Raw genomic sequence first — 18,382 nt, 5'->3', positions numbered from 1 at the left:
TCTACCACATTATGGAGTGCAGAGATGCAGCTCACGACCATTTCTGGTCTGAGGTGAACGTGTTTGACACTCCGGTATAAATTCAAAACACTGAGACTTGACCCACACATCGCTGTGAGTGGAAACTGCAGATCAATGCGCAACACCAAGAGAGGCACAACTCGAGCAAGAAGACGTTTTAGTGTACGTCCCAGAATATTAATTGTGTAGGTCATGAAATGAGTAAAGTTGGTATGGACAAAAACACCACTGATGGCCAGCAACCTATGTCTGCTGACTGGCCAGCGGGCACCCAGTCCTCACCGTCAAAGATGGAATCAGTCCAGACCTACTGGAAAATTAGAGTCTCTCGGGAGCTCCTGCCAGCCCACTGACAACAAGTAGCTTACCCCTCATCCCCCAGTGCTCTGATACCAGTGACCAATTCCCTGATTTCATGTCATTGGTGCTCTGTTCCCAGCACACCCCACCACACCCTATACCCCTGCTTTCCACTCCCTATCCCTGCCTGCCAACATGCATGGTTCCTAACATTCCTGCATGGTTATTTAGCCTTCCAACGTGGTTCCTAAAAAAATCATGCATGGCTCCGAACCCGTCCTGCACAGTTCCTGATCCTTCCTGCACAGTTCCTAATCCATGTTACGCGGGTCCTAACCCTTCCTGCACAGTTTCTAATTCTTCCCGCATAGTTCCTAACCCTTCCTGCAGAGTTCCTGATCATTCCTGTATGGTTCCTAATCCATCCTACATGGGTCCTCACCTTTCCAGCATGGTTCCTAATCCCTCCTGCACAGTTCCTAACCTTGCTGCATGATTCCTGGCCCTTGGCTGTAAGAATTTGGTGGAAGGTGTATTTTGTATTTGCTGAAGCACCATAAACACTTCTGTCTCTTGCCAAATTCAGTCCAAGTTCAGAGTATCCAGCTACACATGTTAAAGATTATCTTTAAGAAACTGCAAAACCTCCTTCCTGTCTTCACCATGTCACTGATCCTCTGTTTGATAACAGCGTCAATCAGTTTCCTGCTGCCACTTGTCCTTTCCTTTGCAGTGCGACGCAGAGTTAGTGGAGCAGCAATGAGTTTAATAACAGTAGCAGCAGGAGCTGCTAGATTTCTCCTGCTTCTCCTTCTCTCGCCACCAGGTAATGTTCATTTACTGTCTGAAGGTACCTTCACGCTTGTCTGAGAGCAAGAGGAAGTTAAGACGTGTTTGACTGTGGGGCTAAATTCTTACCCTTGAATTACCAGAACAGTCCTCTTGGACTTGAAGCTCGTTTGGCTTCACGGACGTGAAAGCCCGAAGAAAAAAAATCAGGACTTTACTTGATTTACATCTAAATAAGTTCTCATCGTTTTCTTCTCATTTATGACATTTTTAAATGTGCCAATGATTCTCGAGCGCAGGGACCTGAGGGGAGGGATCAAATGCCAAGGACACATTTTCCATCCTTCAGTGATGTGGTCAGTTGGACTTTAACTAACTGACCCTAGGCCAAATGGTGTTTGGTGGTCTTGAATCTTGCATGTGGGATCTGAGTGAGGAAACCAAGGCCTAAGGGTGTGTGTAAGAGATAGAGAGGTTGGTAGGGAGGCAACTGTGAAGCTTTCGTCACCACTCAAAACTCAACTGAGGGCGTTTACCCACAGGCGCCCTAGGTAACATCTCGGTACGGTACGGGTCGGTATTCAGGCATTTCCACGAGCCCCAGCACGGTCCCAGGGGTTACGATTTTGGTACCTGCCTCCTTGGGGTTCGAAGCGAGCAGAGCTGACACCGTATGGGTGACGTAGCAACGTGCAGGGCACTGATTGGGTAAAAGTTTTGACGAAAGCCAAAGGCAGTCTCTCACGAAAGACCAAGACCGCCATTTTTAAAATGCCGCGCCTGTGGATTTTTACAGTTTCACGTATTAAAAACTGAAAAGATTATGAAACTGTACCATGGGTGAACGTAGAACTACAGACGTTTCTGTTGTCTGTGGCCGAAGAAAAAGCTCATAGAGAGCTGGACGGACGGAGCGACGCGCAATGAAAAGCCTTCCTGGTTTCGCAGCCGGTGGCCGTCACTGTACAGCGAAACAGTGTCCGGAGAAATAAAAAAATAAAAATGCCGAGCGACTACCGAAGCACCAAGGACGACAACGGTCGGAGTGGAACGAACAGAGAAAATGTTGGAGGTTTGTTCAGCCTAATTCGGATGCGATGGAACACCGACGCGGTGGCCAACGGGAGTGAGACGGGCTCTTGTATTTTATGTATCTCTGCTTGTTAAGCGTCTCCGAGTTCTAAATAGCGCTATATAAATTAAATGTATGATGATGATGATGATTATTATTATAATTATTATAATAATAATAATAATTACTATCATTATTATTATTATTATTATTATTATCATTATTATTATTATTATTATAATACTTTATTTCATACGTTTGTCCTTCTGGGGGCCCACTGACCTGTCTGGCTTGTGATTGGCTTTGTCCAACAGTGGTGCGGACTCAGGACAGCTGGGGCATAGACTACCATCATCGTCACATCTGTGCCGTGAAAGGATCAACAGTTAATATCAGCGCCACCTACTGGCACCCAGACTGGGCAACAGTGCAGGAGACAAACTGGTTGGTCCCGGAAAATTCAAGTCGTGGGACAGAATCCTGCGACAACAGAAACTGCATTCTGACCATTGAGGACCTGAGAGAGAGCGACGCTGCCCAGTACTGGCTCAGCTTCATCACAAACAGAGGAAAGTATGTCACCACCAGTGTCCCTGGAGTCACTCTGAGCGTAACAGGTGAGATCATCACAACATCACAAAAACAGCATCACCACAACACTATCAGTATTGCGTCCTCAATATCACAATATCGTCAGCATCACATCATCAGAGCCTACAGTAACACGGCTGTTGCTGATCACAGATCCTCGTCCCCAGATCCGTGTGAGCAGACCAGCCGGTGACCGTGGTCCTTTGAGGCTGTCATGTGAATCCACGTGTCATGTGACTGGCCAGCCAGCTTACACCTGGTACAGGAACGGACAGAAAGCCGGTGGTGGACAAATCCTCTACCTGCAGCGCATCAAGGCAGCCGACCGATTCAGTTGCGGGTTGTCAGGGTTTCGCGTTCACTCTCCTGCAGTGTGTGAGTCCAAGTCTCCTTGCTGACTGAGGTGTTGCCGTGGGCGGGTTTTTTAAAAACCAAATTCACTTGGATCTCCTCCACATTTCCGCCTGAACAGGAACAAAACCATTTGCCGTTGTTTCCAGTTGGCAGTTGTTGATCTTATAAAATATGATTCTGAGTTGTAATTGATTGATGGATTGACTGATTGATCTGTTTAAGTGTCAAACACCGCGATTGGTGCAGAGCCCTTATGGGCTTATTAGACACTGATCAATACATCTAATAGACAATGTTTCCACAATGACCAATGACCAAGAACAATAGCCACGTGACATACCACAGAACAAAGCAAAATGTAGCAAAATCTATGAAAATAGGGACACATACAAATGAATATGGTTTGTGATATAGGATAAAAGATGGATTGATGGTGATACCAGGCCAATTCTGAAAAATTTTGCCGAAGCAAAAACATCATATTTAAACAACCAGCAAAGAGTCTCTCCTTCAGATTTCCAGAATATATCAGGTTTTGTTTTTAACTGAATTGATTCAAAAAGAGAATTCACATTATAAAGGCCAGTAAAAAACAAAATGAAATTCATCTTACACCACCTGGAGACACACACATGTAAATGTTCAGGTGTACTTTTAATTGGACCCACTTTTACAGCCAGAGGTGAGGTACAAGTACAGGTAGTTCTTAATCGAGCACAGAGGGACCTCTGCCTTCTCTTTAAATTAAAGAAAATGGCTAATACTAATGCATGTATGTGTTTGCGTGTGCGCGGACGCACGCGCGCGCGCGTGTGTGTGTGTGTGTCCAGATGCTCCGCGGTTTGCCCGTGTGTCAGTGAGTCCACTTGCTGGGTTGCTGGAGGGCGACACAGTGACTCTGAACTGCAGTAGCGATGCTAACCCTGCGGTTAGCTACATCTGGTACAAGACCACTGGAGGCGTAAAAGCACTGAGACAGACCTTCTCCATCAGCCACTTCAGCGCTCTGTACAACGGACACTATAGGTGTCAAGTGCGCAACGGCCTGGGGAGCGCCACATCCCGGTCACTGAGCCTCAATGTGGAAGGTCAGGTCACCTGCACACACACACACACACACACACACACACACACATCACAAACTTGAATCTCATGTTCCCATGCTTGTCTGACGTTTATGTGTGTGTGTGTGTGTGTGTGTGTGTGTGTGTTTGTGTGTGTGTGTGTGTGTGTGTTTGTGTGTGTGTGTGTGTCAGCAGACACAGCAGCACAACAGCAGCAGCATAAACAACACATCCTAATTGTGAACATCATTAGCTTGACTCTTCCTCTGTTGCTGCTTCCGCTGCCGTTCCTCCTCATCCTGTGGTACAGGACAAACAACGAGCCATCATGCAGGTTTTTTTCTTTTTTTCTTTTTTGTCCTTGTTTTAGCTTGTTTGTTGTAGTTGTTGTTATGGATTAACTGAATGAATCCGCATGTGTGTTTGGTTGGACGACAGGAACACGGAAAGTCCAAACTGCAGCCCAGAAGTGCAGCCAGCCGTCGACAGTGAGGCCCAACATATGGTGACCTGAAAGGGTCCGAACAAAGGAATTCACACAGACACAAATAGACACACACAGGCAGGATTCAAGACCAACAAACACCACAGAATCAGTTTAATACAGTATAATCAGCCAGAATATATGTATGTATATATATATATATATATATGTATACACACACACACACACACACACACACACACACTGAGCATCTCAAAGACAGAGACTGAGGCGCTGAGAGGCCTTTTGCTGGTGGTTAAGGTCCATCAAGTAAAGTGTGTGTGTGTTTTTTTTTTTGTTTGTTTGTTTTTTTGCTTCATCCTACCACTAGAGGTCAGTGTGAAAAAATGAAACACTATTGACTCTTGTGGAGCAAAAACTGATTTTTTTTTTCCCCCTCCAGGTTCAGTGTCTCCCTTGCCGGACAGCAACTGTTTAATTATCAATAATTAATGTGTAAAACAAGAGAATCAGGTCTCACTGCAGAGAAGGCTGCTGCCTCACCACACGTCTCTTCTCAATATTTGAACAGTAAATGTGAAAATCCATTAAATAAAAAACAATCTGAAACTGGCAAAGTTCACTGAAAAATACCTTCAAAGTGCAAATCACTGCATAAATATAACCATTTAATTATTTTCTTTTCACTTTACATTTTTTTTCTTTCCAAGATTGTCAGGTGAGGCTGTGCCTCACCTGCCCCCCCCCCCCCACCCCCTGACTGCACGTCACTGCTCACACTCAAGGACAAAATCAGAATCGGAATCCTTTTGGCGGCTCTTTCATTGTCAACACTGGCCAATTGATGGAGCCAGAAGGCAAAATAGCAGTGTGGCACAGCAACAGCTGACGGTTGATGCCTGTGCCCTCCCGAGGACCAAAGCAACTGCATGTCATAATAAATAATTTCTCCAAATCTTCAATTAAACCAGTACAATTCAAACCGGTAGTTTAGTTTTGCTCTGTAGCACAGTAGTTTGTGACGCTGCTGCGACAGCACCCTCCATGAACAAAAACACCGGCTTTGCGAAATTCTTTGAAAAAAGTTAACTAACAAAAAACTAATTGAATACTAAACTAATACTAAACTATATTGTATATATATATTGTATATACTAAATGTATTTACTCTAAGTTGAAAACAAATCTCCAGGTGGCGTGACCAGGCAGCTGGTCAGAGGTAAAAACCATTGGCATTATTCTGAGGTGACCGAGACGTTTGTGCGTGTGTGCGTGTGTGTGCGTGTGTGTGTGTGTGTGTGTGTGTGTGTGTGTGTGTGTTTTGGTGGGCTGGGCAAGTGAGATTTGAGCTCCATTTATAGACATACAGAGAGGGGGCGTTGGGGGTTCCAGTGAGAGAGCACATGTGCTGCAGAATTCAGCTGCCACACTGTGGCGAGTCAGAATCTACAGACAGACAGACAGACAGACGGACAAAGAGAGAAAGAAAGAAGAAGAGAAAGAAGTGTGTCCAGCGGGTCTCTGTGTTGGAACCATCTCAAAGTGAAGGACTGACCTTCAACCCAGAGGAACATCGAGCACCTCATTGTCCAACGTGAGTCGCCTGCTGAGGCAGCAGCTGCCTGAATCTGTCCTGTCCTCCACTGCCTGTGCTTTGCTTCTGATCCTGCTTGAAAGCATCCTCAATGGAGCAGTTTTGAGAATGTTTGAGGCCCCACAACGTTTCCACTTTATCACATGGATTCGTCAGCGAAGATGTTTCGCTCTGCCTTTAATGCTAATGTCGCAACGATAGACATAGCACTTCATGCTAATGCAAACACAGGACATTTTGTTGCTGAAAGAAAACAACAACTCTAGCTAGCTACGGCCACACGACCTGGACAAAACAAACCCACATTTGAAATTCCATGTTTTTATCTGGAACTAGACAAGATCCACAATGACCAGATCCTGGAACTGGATTAAATCCCAAGAAGAATTGTTCAGTTGTGAATGAAGTTGAATTTGTTGTCAAGTTTGCGTCTCCCGCACACACTTTGGCTCTGTTTCGGCCCAGGAAACAGTGCGAAGTGTGTTAAAGCATTGTTTTGTAAATGAGTCATTTTATTTCTATATACGTATTTTAAACGGCAACAACTCTGCAGTTTGTCCCAGTCGGGCCAACGTAGCCGGCTGGAATCTTCTGCACGTGTGTCAGCGACGATGCTGGTGTGCAGCAGTGGAAACCTGAGTGGTGGTCACATGGTTTGTGTTAGCTGAGTGTCGGTTGCTAGACAGGAAGTTGAAAGGGAATAATTTTGGATTGATGGTGCGTGAGCTCCAGGCGGAGGAGGCAGTTTTGAGGGAAAACCGTGGCTGGGCTCTAGACGAGGTTTCCTTGTCTGGAAGTCAGGGAAACAGTGAGGGCACCAGTGACTGTACCAGTGAGGGCACCAGTGAAGAAACCTGTGCAGGAATCAGTCAGGGAACCAGTGAGGTTCAGCTGTGTTTGCTGGCGGCCGACAGTGGACTGGGTCACATCACTGGGTTGTCTGGTGGTTTGTTTGGTTGGTGTAGTGATGACTCTGTACTCCCCAGACAATCATTACAGACACACACACACACACACACACACACACACACACACAGTCAATCAAATATTTACACACTTTCAGCTGGGAGGAACTCCAGGTCCACTGATATGTGACTCAACTTCACGTGTGTGTGTGTGTGTGTGTGTGTGTGTGACCAGTGTGAGTCAGCGAGGACGTCGTTGTTGAATGAGGACAATATTGTGACCAGGTGAGGTGCTGAAGTTAAAGGTGGACGCTTTGTGGAGAAGGTTTAAACTGGCTGAAGGTTTGAGGGGCGAATCAATGGAGGTCCAGGTGAGGGGTCTGTCGTAGAAGGAGACACTCCCTCAGTCGAGTTCCTGCCTGCTTTGAAATTTGTGTCACATTGGCAAGTTAATTCGTCCGGGAAAACTTCACACACGCACACACATGCACACATTCATACTGAAGGTGTGTCTCGGTGTTGTGTCTCCAGTCTTCCCATGGCTCCCAGTCTTGCCCAGGCCTACAGGAGGCGGTGGTGGATGGCCATCACAGCCATTGTGGAGAACCTGCTTTTCTCTGCCGTGCTGCTGGGGTGGGGCTCGCTGCTCATCATGCTGAAGAATGAAGGCTTCTACTCACACCTCTGTGTCGGTAAGACCTCCGTCCACCGAGGGCCACCACCAACGAGCCACCCCAGTTCACAGAGAATCTGATCTCTACGTACCTCTTAAAGTCAAGTCGGAGTGTCTTTGTGTACAATATCTGTGTCTCCTGGGATCTGGGAGATGTTGCATCATCCGTACGTTCAATAATCACCAGCCAGTAGCCAATCAGATCACTCAGATAGCTAGCTTACGTCAGACAGTCACTGTTGAAGCAAACTGGACACTGATCTTTCCGATGAGCCTTTATTTGATATTGATTCTAACAGTGAAAATCTCAACAATCTACCGACGTGAAGGCCAGTTGGATCCAGTTGGAAGCTGCTTCTTGGAGTCACCCAACTGACTGGAACTGCTATCATAATGCGTCAACTAGCCTCAGTTGAGAGGGAAAGCATTTTGATTTTTAGCATTTTAAAGAAATCTGTAGAAACACGTGGATTATATGTTGGATTTGTTCCCTAGCAGCTGTTGGAGTTTTTTTTTCCCCCCTTCTCTGACCTGTTGCAGTTAATGAGACAGTTGACACAAACCAGTCGGTGGTGGCGGAGTCAAGCGGCGCCTGGCCCAGCTGTGTGGAGCAGGAAGAGATGCTCAATCTGGGCTTCACCATTGGCTCTTTCCTGCTCAGCGCGGCCACGCTGCCTTTGGGCCTCCTGATGGACAAGTACGGGCCACGCCCACTGAGGCTCGTCGGCAGGTGAGACTGACGGTCCCTCACTTCCCGGATCTTCTCAGGTCCACCTCGCAGACTGACATCTCTTTTCCTCTTTTTTCCAAATACTGCAGCTCATGTTTCGCAGCTTCCTGTGCCATGATAGCTGCCGCAGGTTACAACCCTCAAGGTACACACACTCGCGCACACACATACAAAGAGAGAGGGCGGTGTATTCTCCTCTGACTCACACTAAAGTGTGGACCGTTGGTTCTCACTGACTCACTGCCGTTCTTCTTCACGGGTTCCGTCAGTGCTGTCGCCGCTCATCCTCCTCGCTGTGTCCTTCAACGGCTTCGGAGGAATCTGTCTGACCTTCACATCGCTCACGGTACTACACTAGCGCACACACACGCAGACACACAAACACACACTCACAAAGGCTGAATGAGCAGCAGAATCGGTCCCCGACCGATTTATTGTTTCCGCCCGTGACAGAAACCACCTGGTGGTCAACCTGCGAAGGCCAACTGGTCGTTTCTGCTGCTCGATTTCAGTCCATTCAAGTCTTCAAGTTCCTCTTCTTTCAAATGACACTCTCTGCAGTTACCTTTATCTCTCCACACAACAGAGGTGGTGTGACATACACAGACAGGAAGATCTCTGACCGCCATGTGTTCGCCAGGAGAACCTTTTATGGGCTACATCATCAAATGTGTCATCATGTGCGTGAAGTGCAATACCGTACCCTTCCATTCAGACGGATTGAGAAGAAAGAGAAGATAGGAAAGTTGTCTTCTCTCTAAAGTATACGCTAGGTTTCTCCACCAAAAATATACTTAGAATTGGATATTGACCACTGGGGAACGCTGTCCACCCACCTGGTAATACCACACGGATCTGGACGTTGGTGGCCATTCGCCAAAGCTTCATTTTCTTAAGTAGTTTATCGGAATCGTCTGCCGGCAATCACCTCGCACAGCTGGACAAGCACAGAAACTAAGTCACACTTCTGTTGCCAATATGCACGCGCATCCACACTTACGTGGCCATTGTTTACAAACTGTAATAGGATCTAAGACAGGTTGTAAACAGGTTTGAAGGTCCTGAGAGCAGAATGACCACCAGTAGCAGCAGCAGCAGCAGCAGAGGTCATACTGCCATCACACTGGCTGTGTGTGTGTGTGTGTGTGTGTGTGTGTCTGTGTGCAAGCGTGAGTGTGTGTATTTTGGAAAGCTGCACATGCTGTTCCTCAGTTCTAAATTCTGCTGCTACCTCGCAACCAATGAAAATGAAGGGGCGGTCCACACGCCCTCGCACAGCCTAGCCCCATCCCCTCTCTCACCACTCTGTCTTCTCGCCCACCCAACCCTGAACCTGACGTTTGACCTGGTCAATTTGGTCCCATAGCTGTCAGGGAGGCAGCAATTTTATTGACTGTAAATAAAAACAAGTAAACTTCACACCGTCTGGAAAGAGACGCCTTGAGGGTCCCCTAGTAGCCCTCCCAAGTCAAGGGCAGTGTTTATATCTGTGAAATTTTGGATTTTATCTCTGTTCTGTCGGAGGATCCAGAGATGCATGTTTCTATTTAAGCTGCGTCATGATGGTGAAGCGAAAGTTTAAAATCATCTGTCCAGGTAATGAGTAGGTTCTCACTCGCTGTGGCTCCCACCTGGTTGATTGTTCCATACTGTGCCAGAGCCCCCTGCTGGCCAGAATTCACATTTATGCACAGTGGCCTTCTATGCATCGCCACAACATGTTTTATATGAAAAAAGTATAGTTGTGTTTTTGACACAAGGTTGCAGCACAGTGGAGAATGTGACTGATGTGACTGTCACTTCACGGACTGTGAGGCTGTTGTCTCGTTTTGTTGTGAAGGAACCTCGGGGAGAAACGGTGGCATTAGCATTAGCCCCAGAGCGTTAGGTGCCAAAGTTATTCTCCTCTTCTCGTCGTGCTGCTTGCAGGGTGGAAAATAAGCGTTCGGTCCAACAAACTGGACTACAGGGGTGGGATGTGCTTGGACACGGCTGCAGAGTGTCACGGAAATACTTAGAGGCGGGGTGCCGGGTGCCAGATAAGAATGGAAAAACACGTGGGAACAACACATGGAAAGACGGCTGAGGTGCGAGAGTGCCGGGCAACTATGGTGGAAACGAGAGATTGGTTTGTTGATTTGCCAACAGATCCCAAACACGTTTAATCAGAAGAAGCACTGGACTCTTGCACTGCAGCCTGTGAGGTTGCTGCTTCTTTTTTTTTTTTTTTTTGCTGCTGCTGCTGCTGCTGCTGCTGCTGCTGCTGCTGCTGCTGCTGCTGCTGCTGCTGCTGCTGCTGCGATCAGTTAAAAAGGTCTTCAAGAGACTGGAACAAATTCAGAGCTTCTGTTCTGCTGCTGTTGTTGGCTACAATGATATGAAGATGGTATTTTATGAAGCTTTCCATTTTATAAACTGCTCTCCGAAAACCTTTTGTACCGACAATGTTAGCTCTTCGATGGAACCACTGAAAAGCGGCTGAAACTGCTTCAGCACTTCTGCCCGGGCCTGGTTGTCGGCCCAGAAGCTGAGAATGTGCGGGACGTGTTTTGAAACTTTCCCCCTACTCCATTAAGTTGGAAAGACTAAACAATTAGCCAGATCCTGGATAATCTGGAGATGGTGGTGTGTGTGGCAGCAGTAGCAGCTGCAGCACAATATTTCAGGTGGTCCTAACCTAGGGGTGGGCAAACTCTTTGAGCCGTGAGCCATAATGGGTTCTAAAATTTGACCGAGGGGCCGGAGAAGGAGCAGGAGCAGATGGATGGAATGTTTTGGTGACCCACTTCATAGGAGAAAAGAAATATATCATCGTATGTAGAAATGTGCAGATTAAGAAGCTTAACTGGGCCGTAGTTTGCCCGTGCCTGTCCGAACCCCTTCCTCCTTTCCCTGGAGGACCCGGGATGTCCCCTGACATGAGGGGATGAGGAAACCTTCTTGAAGGTTCTTAGACTGGGGCAGAATCATCTAAGAACTGTAAAGGGAGGAGTCCAGAGTATCATCACTGCTCCCTCTGAACCCCGTTCCAGCCACGTGCACCTGATATCTCACCTGGAACCTGGTGATGCTCCTGTACGACACCACAAAGACTGTGAGGTTCTTGAACTCCTGCCCAAGGCAGCACCTGGACAAGCAGCCCCAGCTTTTTAACACAGAACCAGAACCGGAGTAGAGCTTTCGATCCCAACCAACTTCTCCAGGTGGCAGCTTAGTGGATCAAGAAAGTCTTATGCAGCATTAAAGCCGTCCGGGTTTGTTTGTTTTTCCAACAACGATGAATGGCCAATGTTTTGGATATGGAAGGTCTGTCCTCACGATGTTGAGGCTCTACGTGAAATATTAAACATGTGCATTGTGTCGAGAATTCTGTGGTCTGGTTGTGCGTGAGCGACACCAGTAGCAGGCGCTCACTGCGCTACTCTTTAAGAAGTGACCGGTGACGCTCAGGAATAGCAACACGCCGGCGTCCATGGAATGTGATTCAGGCTCAAAGTGGAAACGCAGCCACGTGTAGCGTGAGAATCTAAAGTTACCCCCACAGCCACGCGCCACTGCCCGCCATCTGTGCTCTCCCACACTGTCACACGCATGTGCTTGATCTTTTTTTTTTGTTTGAAGTCCCTGATAACTTTGTGGAGCGACAGTCACAAGCAGCAAGACAGAAACTCTGACACTCATCTGCTCCAACTGTCCCCCAACCCCCGACACACACACACTGTGTGGGGAAGTGAAGGCTACGAACAAACTGGGGGCATCAACTCATGAAAAATAAACTGGCTGAGAACGTCTTTGCTGATCTTGTGTTAATTATACAGTAGTTAATATATTATTGTGCCATGACTATCACCGTCTGAGCATCACATTGCATTGGTGCCATCTGTAGGTTGAAGTTTAAAGTGCCTCGGTCTCACTAACAGTAACTGGTCGCCTTTCCAGTCTTTCATTTTAGCCACACGACTTTGTTGCACTTGCAATCTGAGAAATCTTTCCCATTTTTCTTCCTGTCTCACTCTCGCCATCTAGCTGCCAAACATGTTTGGCAACGTGCGGTCGACAATTCTCTCCCTGATGATTGGCTCCTACGCCTCCTCCGCCGTCACCTTCCCAGGAGTAAAGGTGCTTACAGACAGACAGACACACACACACATACACACACAAACACACGATTTAATGTGATCCCTAACCTCTGACGCTGACCCTGGTTAAAGGTCACTGTTTGGTATTGCATCACTCGTGTGTGCTAAACCTTCAAAGGTCATTTTTTCTTATTTGTTAGTGTAACCTATTTATTCCAAAGTCCTCAGATAACTTTTTCAGACTATCTGTCCCGACTAGGTTCAAAAACCAGTACTCACACACACACACACACACACACACATACACACACACACAGTAGAAACTGTTATTTCACCCCCAAAAGGAGCCCTGTGTGTGGTTTCTTAAACTCTGCCGTCGGTCCGTCGGTCTGTGTGTCCGTATGTCTGTCCATCGGTCCGCTCATCTGCCTGCCCGTCCTCAGGTGATCTACGACCTGGGCGTGTCCTTCCGTGTCATCATGTGGGTGTGGTCAGGGATGGCCACCCTGGTCTTCCTCAACTGCTTCCTCAACTGGCCGGGCGAGTCCTTCCCTGCACCGGAGGACATCCGATACAGGTAGCTGACAGACAAAACAGCACAGCACAACGCAACCCAACACAACACAACACAACACAACACAACACAATACAACAGTATCCGACTACCACACTTCGCCAGTCACCAAGAAAAGAGTCAGAGTTTGTGTTAAATCCCTGTTCCAATACATGTAAGTGGCTCCAGTGTGACACAGTGTGTGAGTCCAGGTGTGTCGATTCTTTCACACCCGTTTTTCCAGCTCAGCTCGCTTTCTTCATCCCCCACCCCCTCCCCTGTGGTCTCTCAGTAAAAAGGTGAAGCTGAGTGGGCTGATGACGGAGGACCAGGTGACGGGGGAGCAATACGTCACCCATGTGACTGTCATTGAAGAAACAGTGGGAGCCCAGCAGCCGATGGTCCAGCAGACATCCCACAGCGCCCCCCAGAGTGAGAAACAACCCACGCATGAAACGTTTACCAGAGAGACCAGGCTTTCTGGCACATTACCACAAAGTATCTTGTAAAAATAAAACAGACAGAGTTTGAAATTCTTCCTGCTGGTGGAGTTGCTGCTCTTCTCCTCCTCTCGTACCAAGAGCCTCTTGGCTTCTGTCCTCAGGCTCGGTGTCCCTCTGCCACTCCATGTGTTCGCCCATCTTCCTGTGGACCCTCATCACCATGCCAATGACGCAGCTGAGGCTCATCTTCTTCATGGGCGCCATGAACAAGATGCTGGAGTTCCTGGTCACTCACGGCGACCCCAACCGTGAGGAATGCCGTCTCTCACAAACACAAACAGCAACATAACCGACCAATCAACCATAGCACCACATCACTTTTGATCGCTGACCCGCTGCTGTTGCTTCTTTCAGCCACGCCGGAGATGCTGCAGATGGCGGAGGAACAGGGTAAGAGTCGAGACGCGCCGAGGTTCAAAGCTAGGATGTAACTGTAAGATCAGCTAAAGTGAGCGCTAGCTAGACATGAAGCATTAGCTTTGGAAGCCACCAAGTGATTGGACGGCTATCATATCACAAAATGTAACAAACACTTCACACCCTCACCTGTGTAAGAGTCAGCACACCCTGGACAGCTAGCTGATTGGAGGGGCTTAGTGATATGGAGATGTGATTGGACCAGAGAGTTTTTGGCGGTTTTGAACCTCAATCTAACCCCCAGCCCCCTCCTCCACCTCCACCCCCCAACAGTTGGCTTCTACTCATCCATCTTTGGCACGATGCAGCTGCTGTGTCTGCTGACCTGCCCTCTGATTGGCTACATCATGGACTGGAGGATGAAGGATTGTGAGGAGGAGAGCACGAGCGCACAACCAGCCAAAAGGTAGGCAGGCAGTTGTCGGTCCCAGACACGTTTTGTTGGAGTGGGACAGAGTCCAGGGTCTTCACACTGTCCTGCATCTGTGCGGTCCCAATGTCCTGGTTAGCCTCATCACATGTGTCCCCTTCAGCCAATCAGATCCCCCAAAGAGAGACAGAAAGATCCAGAAACTGACCAATGCCATGCGAGCTTTCATCTTCACCAACTTCCTGTTGGTCACCTTCGGAATTATTTCCTTGATTGACAACCTGCCCGTACAGGTTAGACACCCATGGAGCCGTGTCAACTTTCCCATGTTTGCTGCTACATGTGGACAGACAGCGATCAGGAGACACATGGTGGCGCTAGCGCTCGGGCACCGTCAGTTCATGTGCCTTTTGTTTTGCTCGCTTCCAGATGGTGTCGTTTGTTCTGCACACCGTTGTGAGAGGATTCATCCACTCATGCTGTGGAGGGCTGTACGCTGCTGTGTGAGTAACTCATCATCATCATCATCATCATCATCATCACTATTATTACCATATCATCATCATCATCATCATCATCATCATCATCGTCATCATCACCATCATCACCATATAATCATCATCATCATCATCATCATCATCATCATCATCATCATCATCACTATCATCACCATATAATCATCATCATCATCATCATCATCATCATCATCATCATCACTATTATTACCATATCATCATCATCATCATCATCATCATCATCATCATCACTATCATCACCATATTATGATCGTCACAATAACCATCATCATCATTATCTTTACCATCACTATCATCACCATATCATCATCATCATCATCATCATCATCATCATCATCATTATCATCATCACTATTATTACCATATAATCATCATCATCATCATCATCATCATCATCATCACTATCATCACGATATTATGAACGTAAATATAACCATCATAATCATCATCATCATCAGCATCATCATCATCATCATCATCATCGGCATTGTCATCATCACCATATTATTGCCACAATCATCATCATCATCATCATCATCATCATCATCATCATCATCATCACCATATCATCATCGTCGTCATCATCATTGACCATATATGGTATGGGTGCCCTCCTCAGGTTTCCCGCCAACCACTTTGGGACTCTGACTGGCATGCAGTCCATGATCAGTGCAGCCTTTGCCCTCCTGCAGCAGCCGCTCTTCATCCTGATGGTGGGACCCCTGGCTGGAGACCCTTACTGGGTACTGAACTCTCCACCGGGGGATGTCAAGCTCGGCTAGGGGGGGGGGGTCGTGTCCGGACTCTGACACGTGTTCTTTTTTTTCATTCCAAACAGATCAACGTTAGCCTCCTCATCCTCTCCGCCAGCGGCTTCCTGCTGCCCGGATACCTCCTCTACCACCGCAGGAACCTGAGCAGGGCCAAGGGAGCACGATACCGGCAGGCTGCCAGCATGGCAGAGAAAGAGAGCATGGCACTGTCCCAGCCAGATGGTGGCGCAAATGGATTCACACCAAACGGTTACACGGCTGGAGACCAGTGAAGGGAAAGAAACAGCAGAATAGATTTTTTTAAAAATGAGAAAACCTCTTATACCCCTACAATAATGTTAGCGTTAAACAAGGAGGTGCCAGAACCTAAGTGGACTTTAAAAGTTCTATTGTGCCTTTAGTATTTTACCTGCAGGTTTGATACAAAATTTATGTTTTGAGGTTTCAGCCAATCACCGTGCTCTTTAAGGCCAGTGACCCCTCTGATGAGGAAAAGACAGAGGAGGAGGCGAGGTTCGATAAGCAAAACTTTGCTGTCATCTCCACATTCTGGAGCTTCTCTGAGAATCTGTGCAGGCACAGGTGAGTTTAGAGCAGAAATTAAAATTTGGAAAGATGTGGGGGAGTGGCTCAGATTTTAATGTGCGAGATGCAACAAAGGGTGAAGATAGACTGAGCTGAGTGATGAAAATACGTCTGCTTCATTTTTGGAAGCACTGCAATTGAATAAAATTTTCTGTACAGATGTTTCGGATACTTATTTTGAGTGTTACAGAGCGAAGTCTGGAATCACAGGAGTGCCGAAATTAAAAATAGATAAATAAATGCAGAAATAGAAGTACAAGGGTTTATTTTGTCATTGCTTTTCCCTTTTGGCAATTGACAACCCAGTCCATTCGGTAAACGCAAAGGCAAAAGGAAAAGGACTTTGCTTTTGCCTTTGCCTTTTCCGTTTGCAAAAGGAAAAGGCAAAGGCAAAAGAAAAAGGCCAAAGGCAAAGGCAAAAAATGTTGTCATTGTTTTTTCCATTTGTGTTTTACAATGGCAAAAGGGAAACGCAATGACAAAATAAACCCCTGTACTTCTAGTTATACATTCATTTATTTACTTTTAATTTTGGCGCTCCTGTGATTCCATAGCGAAGGTCGGGGTTCCCTTGACCTGGAGGGCATGTTTACGTACTCGGATGATTCAGTGACTCAGAGATATAATAACTCTTCATGGGTTACGGTCAGGGTTCAGTATAAAGTCTTAGCTAGTGGCTGTGACTCGTCGACTAGAGGATTTTTTCTGACAGGACAAACTGTGTCAAAGATTTCTGAACACAGAGACTAAACACGGCCATTGACCACACTTCCTTGACATGGGGATGGATGTTACACAACCCATCCACCAGGGGGAGCCGGTCTCCCACAGACCTCTACACCTTCAGTCCTAAAAGATTTTTAGGATTCAGAGCCAACTTTCTCAGTTCTTCTTCTTCTTCTTCTTCTTCTTCTTCTTCTTCTTCTTCTTCTTCTTCTTCTTCTTCTTAACCTTACTTTACTCGAGTACAAAGTACTTATTTAAGAGACCAACTCCAAAACGTTGGTGAGTCATTCAGTCATCCAGTTAAATAAACATGAGGCCCAGGTTGAAAAACTGAAAGACCGCCCCTTGGAAAAAAAAAAAAAAAAAAAAAAAAATGTGCAGAGTTATCACAGAGTGTGGTAGAATCTGCCCGGTTCTGGTAAAAGTGGCTAGACTGTCTGGGAAACTGTTAATTCGAAACGGAATTGCGTTGTCTTGTACAGGTGTGCGATTGTCATCGTGGCTGCTTTGTGTTTAATGGAGGCCAGGTGGGTGATTAAGACCCCAGAGTTTGGATCAAAACGGGTGTGAGTGACTGATGTCAGGCGAGCAGTTTGGTTGTAAAAGTTGCTTTGATTTTTTTGCTTTTTTTTGTGGTGTTGCACAAGAAAAGGTACAAACCATTAAACAGTTTGAGTAAAAACATGCCTTCCTGTTCCTCATTTTTCCAATAATATCCACAGAAACGCCAAATAATGTGCTGTGGATTCTCTGCCGAGCCAGTAGATGGCGGTAACTCTGTGAAGCGGAAGTATTTTCAGCTTCACGTTTAAAAAAAAACAAAAAACAGGCGCCTGAATAAGGAGAGTTCAACAGCAGATGTGAGACGAGTTTCGACAACAGTTGTTTTTCCAGAAGATTTGCCTCTAGGAACTGGTTTCACAGGTTTGTTTCCGAGCTTTCCAAAATGTTCTCGGAAATTTTGCTGCGTCAAGGTGCTTTCACACCTGTCTTCAGACTTTTCAGACACAGCAAAAAATTCAGGAAGAACATGGTAGAACAACGAAGAAGAGGAGCACAGTGACGTCTGATCCCACATTGGTTAGCCGACCGAATAAAGTGAGACTAATCTTGATATAAATAAAACAAAATTGTGTGAGAGTGTGATTTTATTTCAAAACATGTCTTTCGGTGCTCTTTCATCATGGTATTCATTATCACGACGCAGACATCTGCACTGCCCCCTATTGAGTCGGAGTTCAACGCATACAAGGCAGCTTTTTTTAAAATCAATTTTGTCACCGTACAAAGAAAAAATTGTTG

The 18,382-nt window shown here is 46.6% G+C and overlaps 2 protein-coding genes across 3 annotated transcripts; both read left to right on the top strand.

Moving 5' to 3' along the window:
• Nucleotides 1-2,444: 2,444 nt before the first annotated feature.
• On the top strand, nt 2,445-4,229 carry LOC142904910 (B-cell receptor CD22-like; the record flags this gene model as incomplete). Its single annotated transcript, XM_076051307.1, has 3 exons — nt 2,445-2,799; nt 2,927-3,148; nt 3,958-4,229. Coding segments are annotated over 3 exons (849 nt in total), but the record flags the coding sequence as incomplete, so codon positions are not given.
• A 1,788-nt stretch (nt 4,230-6,017) lies between these two features.
• On the top strand, nt 6,018-17,762 carry slc43a1b (solute carrier family 43 member 1b). Of its 2 annotated transcripts, XR_012929478.1 has the most exons (16): nt 6,018-6,230; nt 7,667-7,827; nt 8,349-8,538; nt 8,628-8,683; nt 8,808-8,884; nt 12,565-12,657; nt 13,061-13,194; nt 13,463-13,602; nt 13,775-13,921; nt 14,028-14,063; nt 14,364-14,496; nt 14,624-14,753; nt 14,890-14,963; nt 15,616-15,739; nt 15,835-16,351; nt 17,563-17,762. XR_012929478.1 is itself a non-coding variant. In XM_076051380.1 (15 exons), exons 1-15 carry the CDS (start codon nt 6,040-6,042, stop codon nt 16,039-16,041), a joined length of 1,893 nt encoding a protein of 630 aa, XP_075907495.1. In that variant the 5' UTR covers nt 6,018-6,039; the 3' UTR covers nt 16,042-16,629. The 2 variants fall into 2 exon arrangements, 1 of the variants encoding a protein (XP_075907495.1); XM_076051380.1 differs by lacking the exon at nt 17,563-17,762 and having other exon boundaries at nt 15,835-16,629.
• Nucleotides 17,763-18,382: the final 620 nt, after the last annotated feature.

The sequence above is a fragment of the Nelusetta ayraudi genome, unplaced genomic scaffold, assembly GCF_046127955.1.
Source record: "Nelusetta ayraudi isolate G7.1 ecotype Tasmania unplaced genomic scaffold, CSIRO-AGI_Nayr_v1 ptg000134l, whole genome shotgun sequence".
NCBI classification, from domain to species: Eukaryota; Metazoa; Chordata; class Actinopteri; order Tetraodontiformes; family Monacanthidae; genus Nelusetta; species Nelusetta ayraudi.
Note: the sequence above shows the minus strand (reverse complement) of the source record. Positions and strands in the feature narration are given on the sequence as shown.

Bases quoted from the DNA above. Each gene is read 5' to 3' on its own strand.
- slc43a1b (XM_076051380.1), top strand. From the start codon at position 6,040: ATGTGCTGCAGAATTCAGCTGCCACACTGTGGCGAGTCAGAATCTACA. The intron at 12,658-13,060 runs GTGCTTACAGAC...GCCCGTCCTCAG, and splicing joins TCACCTTCCCAGGAGTAAAG to GTGATCTACGACCTGGGCGT. The intron at 13,195-13,462 runs GTAGCTGACAGA...GTGGTCTCTCAG, and splicing joins CCGGAGGACATCCGATACAG to TAAAAAGGTGAAGCTGAGTG.